Source organism: Corvus moneduloides, chromosome 21 (genome assembly GCF_009650955.1).
Source record: "Corvus moneduloides isolate bCorMon1 chromosome 21, bCorMon1.pri, whole genome shotgun sequence".
Lineage (NCBI taxonomy): Eukaryota > Metazoa > Chordata > Aves > Passeriformes > Corvidae > Corvus > Corvus moneduloides.
The window spans coordinates 10331291-10343482 of NC_045496.1; the positions used below are offsets into that span (position 1 = coordinate 10331291).

The 12192-nt window shown below is 56.4% G+C and overlaps 1 protein-coding gene across 19 annotated transcripts in view; it reads left to right on the forward strand.

Annotated features, from left to right (window-relative positions):
* GRIN1 (glutamate ionotropic receptor NMDA type subunit 1) overlaps positions 1 to 12192 on the forward strand; it is a 38382-nt gene that overhangs the window by 2364 nt on the left and 23826 nt on the right. For all 19 annotated transcript variants that reach the window (XR_004244043.1, XM_032130626.1, XM_032130627.1 and 16 more), the window contains exons 2-3: positions 2024 to 2158; positions 9314 to 9490. Coding sequence is in view for 18 of the 19 variants with exons in the window: in XM_032130626.1 (XP_031986517.1) it covers positions 2024 to 2158; positions 9314 to 9490 (312 nt within the window). In the remaining variant the exon portion in view is untranslated. The remainder of the gene's footprint in view (positions 1 to 2023; positions 2159 to 9313; positions 9491 to 12192) is intronic.

Consider the following 12192-nt stretch of genomic DNA (forward strand, 5'->3'; position numbering starts at 1 on the left):
CACTCCCAGCGCACCCGAGGGTGCAGTCCAAACCCTCAGTGCTGGTGGGTGCAGCCTGGGGTGCCCCGGGCAGCCCGCGGCCTGGCCTCTCCACCTCCCCTGCGTGTGCTCTGGGTGCTGAGCCCGGCTAGCCAGCCGCAGTCCGTCAGTCGGGGCCATCGGGGGGCACACAGGCAGGTACAGACCCACCCCCTCCTCCAGCACACCCCCGCACATGCGGGAGGTCCGCGTGGGCCCGTGCGCAGGTGCGAACGCGCACCCAAATTGCGTGAACGCCCCCACCGCGGAGCCTCACCCACCCCATCACGCAGAGAAATGCGTGTGCGCATCCGGCACACACAGCCAGGGAGGGCAGGGGGCCGAGTGGAGCAGAGCTGGTACCTCGGCAGCTCAGCTTGCCGGTGTGGAGGATGGCTGGGGACACTCCCGCGGCGGTGGCCAGGCCGGGCAGCGCGGGCTGTCCGCCGGCAGCAGGGGAGGCTCAGCCGGGTCCCGCACTGAGCTGAGGCTCCATCCAGCGCTCCCGGCTGATGGGTGCCCGTGGCCGTGCCCCCTCCACGCCTTGCCCCGCGGCGAACCCCGCGGAGCGCCGGGCTGGTGCGGGCACATCCCTGCGGGAGCGGGGCGGTGCGGGCGGCAGCGGAGCCGGGGCGCGGGAGGGCTGCGGGTGCTGGGGCCGGGGTCCGGGGGTGGCTGCTCTGTCCTGACACGCAGGGCTTGTCCCGGCCGCTGTGCCCAGAGCGGGGCACAGGTCCCTGGCCCCGCTCGCTGGCGCTGTGCCCGAGCAGGGGGCTGCGAGGCAGAGGAGGGGCTGGCAACCCGCGCACGCAAAATGGCTCCTGTCGGCGGCTGCTGTGTGCCACAGCACAGCCCGAGCCCCGCACAGCCCGGCCGCTGCCCCGAACCTGCTCCTGGCCCAGGGCCCTGCCCCAGCGCTGCTGGATGCCGGTCCTCATCCTCTGTTCCGGCACCGGGCACCTCTGCCCAGGGCATCCCCTCCTCCTGCGTCCCCAGGACCTCCCCAGCCTCTTCTTTAGCAATTTCTCCCTATTTCCACGTAGGGTCTCCAGCCCCTGCCCCAGCTGCCTCTGCACCCTCAATTTACTCCCTCCCAGTGCCGAGCAGGATCCTCCCTCTTCCCCCCAGGCCCCCTTCCCCAGGCACGCTTTATCCTCCTCTCCTGTCCTGGCAATCTGTCCCTCCAGCCCGGGCGCAGAGCACATCCTGGGGCTTGGGCAGATGCTTGGAGAAGGAAGAGTTATTTCCTCCAGACATCAAAGTCCTCGCACTGATTCGCCCTAGCTGGAGACCTGTCACCAGCTGGGGACATTCCTTGTGCTGTGAAGGGGCATTGGTGTAGTGAAGGATCCCCCAGGGATTATTACCCAGCTCCTTCCTGTCCCTTTGACACAAAGCAGGATCCTGCTGGAGACCAAAAGCCCAACTCTGCCGTAACAGCAGGGTTTTGCCGAGATCCTCCTTTCCCATTTCGGTGTAGCCCAGATTCCCGGCTGAGGGCAGATCCCGGCTCCTGCCCCCGCCCTCCGGGCTCAGGCGTTCCTGCGTGCCCAGGGCCAGATGGCTGATTCGCTCCCTGGCTCTGCGCTCCCGCTCCCGCCACAGTCCCAGCTGACCACTTTGTTTGTAATAGTCCTCAGAGGGGAATTACAACCGAGTATTAAATGTGTGGTTAAGGAAATCGCATTACGCAGTGTGACTGGAAGGGAGATGCTTCCCTTTAATCTGTAATCCATGGAAGTTATTAGTTTAGCGAGCGGGGCGGTTGGGCATGGCATTCCATTAGGATATAACCCTGCGCAGAGCCATCACCCCCAGCCGTGGCACAGCACCCCTGGCTCCCAGCACAGCCCTTGCTTCCCTGATCCCACTCATTTCAGTGCCGTTCTCATGCTAACACGGGGCTGTTTAGCGTTGCAGAAAAGAAAAGGGAAAAAAAAAATCACGCTGGATGGCCGATGCGCTCCTGTGAAATAATGTTTGTGTCGTGTATCCTGTCCTACAGGTCTATGCAATATTAGTTAGCCACCCTCCTGCTCCCAACGATCACCTAACACCAACACCTGTGTCATACACAGCTGGCTTCTACAGGATCCCTGTCATTGGTCTGACAACACGCATGTCTATATATTCTGATAAGGTAACTGATGCATGCTTCTGGTCTAGTACCTCATACGTGTGCTGTAAACCAAGAGTGCCCGTCAGGAGGGTTAATGATGTCTACACTCTGTGTCTGTCTGTCCACCCTCTCCAGCCCAGCCTGCAGCTCCCTCTCTCTCTCTCTCCCTCCTGCATTCCAGGGTACATAATTTTTTTGCAGCTGCCAGTGCTGACCTACATAGTGCCGGATGATTTCTGCAGCGCTGCTCTGCCAGCCTGCCGGGCTCGCTGCTCTCCAGCCACAGCAAAGGCGTGAGCTGGCTTCTGCCCTGCTCACTGCTGACAGCCAGGGGGTTCTGGGGGCTCTGGGGGCCTGTGGAGGGGCAGGAGGATCCTGTTAGAGCCTGTACACTGGGCAGGATCTCTCTGGGGCTTGGAGGTTGTTTGGTTGCATTCCCTTCTCTGGGTTTGTGGGATGTTGGTAGGGGAGATAACAGAATATCCTGAGGCTTCACGTGGCGTTCAGTCTGGCCAGCACTCAAGACAGAGGTTCAGATCCCAGTGTCTCAGCTGTCCCTGTGGGAACACAGAGAATTCCAGGCTGGATAAGGTCCTGCCATGTGCAGGCAGTGCCTGGGCACTGAGGTGCTGCCCTGGCTCTCAGCTCGCAGCCCGCTTGGCAAACACCTAAAGCTTTCATAAAGGCAAAAGGAGGAGCTGAGCAGAGCCAGGCCTTCCAAATGCCATTGCAGGATTTCATCCAGGCACACGAGCTCAGTGGGTGAGATCGAGCCTGCTTCGAAGCACGAATCGGCCTTTGCTTGGAAAATGTGAATATTCACAAATGTAAATGTTCAGTGCAAAAATAGTCTCTCCGCCTACATGCTAAATGAAGTCAAATTTCAGGAGGAGGAGCAGAGGCTCCCAGAGAGGCACCAGCAGCACTGCTTGGCTGGAGCAGCAGCAGGTTTTGGCATCTCCCACCAGGGAAGCCATGGCAAGGTGGTCAGCAAGCCAAGGCCATGGCAGTGACGGTGATGGTGGCTGGCAGGGCTGGGGCCTGCGCGCCCTGGCAGGGTCCCACCAGGCATGGTTGGATGGAAAGGGCTGGCAACAGAGCTGGCAGAGCAGGCAGGAAGTGTTCAGGGGGAATTTGTTTCCTGCTGCTGTGGGGAGGAGACAGATCTGATAGAAATGTCCCTGTGAGGGCCCTTGTGACAGGGCCCAGGGGGGCAGGGAGAGAGGATCCTGCACCTGACAGGTCCTGCTCCATCTCTGCAGGGCTGTGCTCAGCCTGTGCTGTCCAGCCTTGTGCTGGCCTGGAGTGCTCACCCCAAGGGGCTGGGTCCCGCCTCTGCTTCTGCCAGTCTTTTCCTATTTAAAACACATTTTCTGCAAAACAGCCCCATAAACCCCGCCTGGCTCCCTTCAGGGCTGGAGGAGAGACCCACGGCCGCAGTGCTGACCCGGTGTGGCGGCAGGGACATGCTCTCCATGGAGTATTTGGGGTGTTGAGTAGGTTCAGGGCTGTGGGGTACATTGGCCTGGCAGAGACTGGGCAGGGAGCCCACGCTGCCCACCCCGAGCGCCCCTCAGAGCACTCCTGCCTGGCTGGCCTCGTGCTCAGCCTCCTGCCCACCAAGGCTTGGGGCTCTCTGAAGAACAGGGAGTTGCAGACAGGAGATGGGGCATAGGCAGGGACTGGGCAGAGGAGCAGAGGGTGTTGGGCACTGGAGGGAACAGCAAAGGTGGGAGTGGAGGGGGGGGCAGAGGGGTGTGGAGCCGTGGGATAGGACAGTGGAAGGTTCTGCACACCCCATGCAGGACAGGCTGGCTCGTGATATGGGGACATTCAGCTGTTCCCTTTTTGGTTTCCAGTGATCAGCTTGCTTCCTTTTTTGTTTTAATTCAGGAAATTATATCTTTCAGCTTAGTTTCTATGGAAACAAGCTTGTAGGATCACTTTGTATGTACGCCCCTAATTGGTTTTGGAAGCATCAGACAATTTTAGCTAAATTTCACAGGGGGCTGAAGTTGGGTTAATTATGCTCCTCTCAAGGCTACCGGGGGAGGAAAGGTATGGAGCTCAGCACAGACAGGTTTGCCCAGTAACTTTGGATGCTCTCAGAGCATCTCCAGTCAAGCACAGTGGTCCATGAGTTGTGCCCAATCTTTCAACAAAGATACCCGAGGGAAGTGAATTTTACTGGTCCCAGTACCCAAACATTTGTGCTAGAAATGATGCTGCAGTTGTCAGGCAGAGCACTCTGGCTTGGCCTCCTTGTATGTGCATCTTATGAAATCATGAGCTGCTCCTTCACCGAGACCCTCACACCATCCAGCACAGCCCTGCCTGTCTGGGGAGGGCTCTCTGGAACCCCAGCCACGTCTGAGTGAGGTCAGCAGGGAACTGGAGGGGAGAGGGAGTCTCGGGGTAAAGGCAGCAGAGTGGCTCCCATCGCTGTGGTGCCCATCGCTACGGAGAGGCCCCAGGGAGATCTGATGGACTGAGCACTGCAAAAATCCCCCTCTGACCTGCCCAAGCTGGGCCCCTGCCTGGCCAGGCTGGACTGTGCTCGGGTCACTGGGGGTGTTTGTATCTCCTCTGCTTCTGGCATTGGCATTGGCATCTTGGCACCATGAAAAATGTGAGATGGCACAGAGTGTGTGAGAGCAGAGCCTGGGGGAGTGCACAGCTCGGGAGGCAGGAGGGTCTGTGCTCTTCAACACCACCCTGGGGGACCTCTCCTACGTGTGGGGCTGAAGGGACACCCTGGGTGCCCAGAGGAGCCCCTCATCACCCCCCAGCAGATCATTGCAGCAGAGGATCAGGGAGATAAATTAATAAATTAAAGGAGATCTGCTGTGCTGCTGGAACAGTTGGAAAGTGGAGTTTAGACATCCTGCAAATGGAGAACTTTTCAGTTCCAGCCCCTTATCCTTGAAGTGAGGTAGTTGAAGTGAGGTCTGTCTCTCTCTCCAGTCTGGGGATGGCTTTTTCCTGCTCTCAGCGGAACCACTCCAGGCCCTCATGAGGCTTCTTCACTGGAAAGAGTTTTCCTCTTTACTACTGGTCTCACTGGCAGCTGATGCTCAGCAGAAGCCCTGTTAGTCAGGGTGGGAAGGTGCGAGTGGGGGGAAAAGTGGCTCTTCTTGACCAAGGTCAGGGTCAGGACTCCTTCACCAGCACCCACAAGTGGTGACTGGAGAGGCTGCTTAGTGCAGCACAGAGAGGCTTGCCCTGGGACTGGGGGGCACAGCCCTCAGCAGGGCAGCACAGCCCTCAGCAGGGTAGCCCGGAATGTGCCAGAGCGGCCCCGGCCAGTGGAGTGATGGCCTGATGGAGCCCCCACATCCCAGCAGATCCCCACAGGCTCTCAGATCCCAGCTGGGAGCAGGACAGAGCAGCCCCACAGCCCCCAGGGGCTGCCCCACCCCTCCCTCCGTGCACTGCAGGGAAAGGCAGAGAGAGCATTTGAGTGTGAGCTCCCCATCCCTCTGCCCCCAAAATCCCTCCCTGCACACGTTTGAGCTATCTCAGTTATCTCAGCTCCCTCCCACGCCCACAGCTGTCGTGTGGGGCAGTGGGCAGGCTCCTTCCATGGAGGCACTGGCCCATGGCTTCTTTCTCATGCCCAGCTGGTGAATTTTACCAGATTTTCAGTAGCTTTATAGATGGGGATCTGTGTCAATCTCTTCGAAATTTCCCAGGCAGCTCAGCTGGGAACTGCATTGCTAGAAGGGGGACTGGCCCCACTGACACAGGTAATGAAGCAAAAGCAAATTGCTCCCTTGAGCCTGTAGGAAAAAATCACTCCCGCAGCCACGGGCTGTGAGCTGGGCTGAGCCCTTGGGCACACAGAAGTGAAGAAGGTGACAAACCCTTCACTCATGGCCCTGTGCATGGCCCTGATGGGACACACGGGCATTGCCTGGTGGCCCCCCAGCCGTGCCCTTTCCTCTGTGGATAAAATCTCCATCCAAAGGCACCTCCAGTGCTCTCCCCCAGGCATGGCACAACCTCAGGTGGGTTACAGCACCCAGGCACGTTCCCTGCAGGGGTGGGTGCACTCCTGTGCTTTCTGCAGGTTCAGGCTCACAGCTGTGCATGCACAGCCTGTGCTTTCACACAGACACGCAAGATTGGCTCAAACAGCTCCTCTTTGTATGGACTTGCATCAAGTATTTGCAGTTCTCAAGTCCTGACCTCACACAGAATCATCAGAGAATCCCAGACTGGTTTGGGTTGGGAGGGACCTTAAAGCCCATCCAGTGCCAGCCCTGCCATGGGCAGGGACACCTCCCACTGTCCCAGGCTGCTCCAAGCCCCAATGTCCAGCCTGGCCTTGGGCACTGCCAGGGATCCAGGGGCAGCCCCAGCTTCTCTGGGCACCCTGTGCCAGGGCCTGCCCACCCTCACAGGAAATACCCCAACCACGCTCCCTCCGGTGCTTTTTGTCTCCAGCCCCCTGGGCTCCTGCTGAGCTTGGGCACCTGGATTTCACCCCAGGCTGTATTTACTGCCTGTTTGCAGAACCAGAACCAAGTGAGGGAGCACAGGGCTGAGCACTCAGGTGTGGGTGGGCTGTAGGGAGGCTTCTCAGCAGGCTGGGGTTGGTGGGAGCCATTCCCATGGTCCCACTCCAGCGCTGTGACCAGCACCAGGCACACTCAGAAGAGAGCAAGGGGTGAGGATCCTACAAAACATCCTACAAGGGCAGCTGTGGGTTTGTAAGGAGGAGCAGTTTTTGCTGTGTGCCTGATCCGAGAGGAGGGGGTGATGACCCTGGACAGCCCCGAGTTCAGGTGCTTGGAGCAGCGCACCAGAGCTGCTGCAGCTGGGAGAGCCCACACGCTGCGCTGGTTCTCTCACAGAGGCTGTGCTAGAAGCACCAGGTCTTTTTTAACAGTTACTTGCCAAAAAATGGGCTAATCAGGATGCATAAACCACTGCATGCCCACCCTTTGCAGTGCAGCCCGCGTGCCCATGCCCAGGAGAGCTCTGTGCTGGGTGTCAGAGGGGTGTGACAGGGACCTGTGAGGTGTCACTGTGTGTGCTGCAATGGGGGTTATCAAATTACACCAAGCCAGATTCTCACCTGCCTCTGCACAGCGCAAGTTGAACATTTGGGGGACTCTACTTTCATTTTTCTGCCAATCTTTGGCCTCTGCAGAGATGCTCGGGAGTCCCAGGTGCTTCAAGAGCCACGCACAGACCGTGAGTGCTCATCCTGAGATCTTGGCTCGGCACTTGCTGTGGATTTTTCTTCATTATCCTATTTGAAAACCACAATTCAGGGATCCAGGAGCTAAGGTACCACCAGAGCCTGTCCATGACCCTTTTGACATCACCTCAGGAAGCAAATTTGTCTGGGCTGTTAAACCAAGTTGCTCCCCAACAACCTTGCAGTAAATTTTTCCTCTGAACACAGTGATATGTATTTACAATACTTAAGAAAGCCATGATCAGTTTAAACAGAATTTTTGCAAGCTGCTTGGGAAACTAGAAAATAAATTGATGCAATATACTGAAATTTCAAAGATTTTGTCATTTCAAAAAGGGATTGAAAGAATTTTGATAGAATTTTGATTTTTCAACCTTTGTTTTTCTGATTTCTATTTTTAATATTGGCTATTTTGTTCTTTTTTCATTCTTTTCTCTCTTCTGATTTTTTTTCCCCATTTCCAGTTTCACTTTCCCTGTATTTCCTTAAAGCAATTAAAAATGCTCAGGGGTTAAAAATTAAAAATGCTTAGATTCAGATGGTGTGCCCCTGACCCAGGCTGTGCAGCTGGACCTGGAAATTCCTGGGCATCTCTGCTGACTCCAAAGAGCTCCTGGACACTGTGTTGGTGTGGAGACCATGGTTGTCTTTCACTGTTTGTCCCTATGGGGTTTTTTCCCAATCCCAGGGTTAGGGCTGGTCTTGTGGCGTGAGCTGCTCTTGCTGTGACTGTAATGTCTGTGTCAGTTACACTCCGAGAGTCTCCTTGTGGCTCTCCGGGTTTGTTTCCCCCTCTGATTAAGCATCCGCCCTTCTCCTCAGTGTCTCACCATCAGGAAATGTTCCCCGTGCTGTGGTGGCTCTGCTGCTGCCTCTGTCGTGTGTTGGGCTGGGGCAGGAGCAGGGAGCTGCTGACCCTGTGCAGGGAATTTTCTGTACGTTTCATGGTCTGGTTTGACGTTATCACCGTGCTGAGTGTGAGGAAAAGGATTTATTTGGTGTGTCTGTCCCTCCTGTGTGTGCTCATGGGGGACATGATGCCTTTTCCTTTCCAGTGTGAATTACTTCGGCCCATTCAGGATGTTTCTGACCCGTTCTGGGTCTGGTCTCTGGATGAGCAGGTCTGGACAAGCCCTGTTTGGTCCAGACAACCATCTCAGCCTTACAGAAAGAAATATTTTTTTTATTTTTGTCCTCTCCAGTTCAGGCTCCTGCCTCCCTCCAGCATGTAGCTGGGCTGTCAAGTAGGATCCATGCTGAGCATGAGCACTTTCACTTCCTAATGTTTGACTCTAGGGCTTTTTGGACGAGCTGCATTTGTTTGAAAGCTCTCTGTCAGCTCCAGCTTTTGGCCTGATTGCTCCCCTAAGAGCGCTGTACTTAATTAGGCTGGAATTGCTATTGCTCAATCAGCCAACCATGACGATGTCTTTAACCAAATCAGAGAGGTTTGCTGGGGCACGGGTCCAGAGCTGCCTGCTCTGCCTGCTGCTGCAGAACAGGCTGACCTAGAAACAGCCAGGGACCACGTTATAAAACTGCCTTTCTCAACTTCTGCCATGGCAAATGGCGAATGCGCAGCTGCCTGGGCCTGCCTCTGCCTTCTGACGGGAATTCTTTCTCTTTTCGATGCCCATTGCCTGGTAATTATTTGAAAGGTCAAGAGGCAAGGCTATGTTTGCACTGAACACTTCTGGCCATTCGTGGCTCGAGAGGCTTTTCTCCTCTGTGCACTTGTGGACCACAAAGCAGAAACCCCTCTTTGCCATGCTCTGGTTTAACCTCAGAGAGGTACAAAATCATATCCAGGGTTTGCTTCCCGGCCAGAAGGAAGGATGCAGGTCCCAGAGGTTAGCTCGAGGTGTGCATCCCAGAGGTCTTCCCCAAATGGCTTTGTGATCCCAGCCCCGTCCCTGCAAGCGTGGCTGATACCCCCACAGCCTGTGTTGAGCTCTTGTTCTTCCTTGCAGAGCATCCACCTGTCCTTTTTGCGCACGGTCCCACCTTACTCTCACCAGGCCAACGTCTGGTTTGAGATGATGAGAGTCTTCAACTGGAACCACGTCATTCTGATAGTCAGCGACGACCACGAGGGTCGTGCTGCACAAAAGAAGCTGGAGACCCTCCTGGAGGAGAAAGAGTCCAAGGTCAGTTCCTGAACATTGTCTTGTAGCTTTGTTTAAGCAACAACAAAACTAGAAGTCTTGGGCTGTTGTATGTATGTAGATTTCTGTATGTAAAACACCTTTTCTTTCCATTGTAACATGGCTAACATGCTTAAAGCATCAACAGTGTCTGACTAGTACCTGACAGAACTTTGTACTTTATTCATTTCACTTGCTTTGCCATGGTCAAAATCTCCTACATGTAAATCGACCACAAAATGAAGGGAAGGATAACCTGGAGCTCTGCAAATGCCTCGCCCAAGAGTCCCACCCAAGGAGAGGACCAGTCGCTCAGCTTAGGGAAGCACCTGCCCCATTGCAGCCACCCAGGGGCCAGGCAGACCCAGCAGTGCCAAGCCTACCCCGAAAAGCAGCTTCTGAATTGGCTGTTGGGGGCTCAGCTTAGTGCTTAGGAGGGGCAGGGCAGCCCGGGGCTGTAATGACCCTCTGGTAGAGCTGTCGGCCCGTTCCCATCTCCATCGAAGCCCATGCCAAACGCTGCTTTCCTGACACCCCATGCTGTCACACAGGGCGGGTGTGGGAGCAGCTGTCCCCAGGAGGTGCCTGGCACCTGCTCTCAGGGCCAGCAGGAGCAGGGAGGGAGGCAGGGGAGGGCCCCGAGGTGCAGGAGGACAAAGCACAGACCTGCGGCGTGGAGGGGAAGGACTGAACAGGCCTTCAAGACAAGCAGAGAAGGAGAGCACAGGAAGCTGTCTGGCTGCAATCTGGAAGGCAAGGATGTGAAGTCCCAGCACATCCTCTCTCCTGGGGCAGAGTGAGGTCCCCTTCAGATGGGCAGAGCCTGAGTTCATCCAAGTCTCCAGCAGCATCAGGGCAGGCACCCATTCGGGGCTGTTCCCTCCTGGGTCACAGGCAGAGACCCCAACCTGCTCTTTCCAGCCCCACCTGCAGCTGCTGGACCTTTGGCAGTCTCTCAGCTGCTGAGGAGATGTGGCCATAGACACTTCTTGTGCTTGGAGCTGGTGACTGAGCTGAGAGACCGGACCCTGTGACTGCTCTTCATCACCTCCCTGGAGGAACAACAGGTGCAGGGGTGCAGGCTGGCACGAGCCACACTGACTGACAGACTCCTGATTTTGGCGGTGATTTCTAAGAAGTTTCATCCTTGCTGTATCCCAGGCCGTCGTGAGGCACTGATGTTCCACCAGCCACAGAGAATCCTCCTGCCCCCAAAGGCAGCTTCCCACTGGGTGACAGCAGGACAGTGTTTTTCTCCAAAGCCTCTTCCCAGCACAGTGCCCTTCACACAGGGAGAGACACTGGCAGCCTCTCATCCCTTCTCTTGCATCTTTTGTTTTCCGCCTTCTGTTTTCCTGCAGTTCATCCCGTTTTGCTGTTCCCTCCCATGCCTCCACTGCCTTTTGCTTCATGTGGTGCTCCCAGGCACAGGGTGCATTTCTTCTTCAGCCTGTCCACCCCATGGGAGAGCCTTTGAGATCTGGAGCTTGAAAGATGGGGAGGGAGGGTCTGTCCTCAGACCTTCCCTGCGTTTGCATCTACCACATCTTGGTGTCTCCTGGCAGCCGCTGGGCTTCTGCAGATGCTGGCCACTCTTCAGCCTGGGCCACCTGCTCTGTCCCAGTAGGTCACCTTGTCCTCTCTTTGGGGTGTGCCACTGCATCTTGTTTCTTTTTCCTTTGAGAAAAGCTCAGACAGGCTGGTCTGACTGGTCTTGCAGGTGGTGGGTACCCCACTGGGGCTTTCCTGTCTTCCTCCACCTCTTCTCTCCCGTCTCTCTCCCGATCACTGATGTGCTGACTCTTTTCATGCCATGCAGTTGTACCACGGGCCCCTCCCCCACCTCTCCAAGGGCAGCTGGGCCCTGGGGAGGGAGCAGGCAGGAGACCTGATCCCAACCTCTTCCAGGCTTGGATCACAGCCCCTGAGGACATGGAGGACCAGCTCTGGGTCAGAGACGCACCTGCTCATCTGAGCTCTTGTTTCGGGGCATGGCTTTGCCCCCAGGGTCTGTGCCAGCCCCGTGTGCCATCCAGGCACCCTTGTGTGAGTCTGCACCTCCAGTACAGAGCTCAGGCCGTGCTGGCCAGCCCCGGAGTGCCCCATGTGCTGGCCTTGTCCTGGGGCTGTCTGCCGCAACTCTCGGCCTGGAGCTGCTGCTCCACCCAGCACAGCTCTGCTCGTTCATGGGGCAGGCCCCCAGTGCTGCTGGGGCTCAGGAGGCAGCGCTGGACACTCTGAAACCAGAGCTTCTCCAGGCCACAGCTGGCAGGTCCCTGCTGTGCTGGCTGCCTTTCTCTGGGACAGTGGCGTTCATGGAAGTGGCAATTTTTTGAGTGAATGCAGGAGAATGTGGTGGAAAGGGAATCTCTAATTTGTCAATCCCTGTGTGAAACGTGAAGAACAAAGAAGGACTGCAGGATCACATGGAAAAATGGGAAAAAGAGGAGACATTACTAGTCTAGTTCTGGAAACAGGGCTAATGACAGGGAGAAGTGATCAGGTGCCAGCCTTGTTGCACCCAAGACTCTGCTGACCAGCCTGGGCCGAGGTGCCAGCACATCCCAGCAATTTCTGGTTGGAGGCTGCCACATGGATGACCAGGTTTTTGGCTATTGATAGTGCCTGGGGAGCAGTGACCAGTGTGCCCTCACTGGAGAACATTCCTGCTGTCCTGCTGCAGCTCTGGTCTCCTCGGAGCAGTC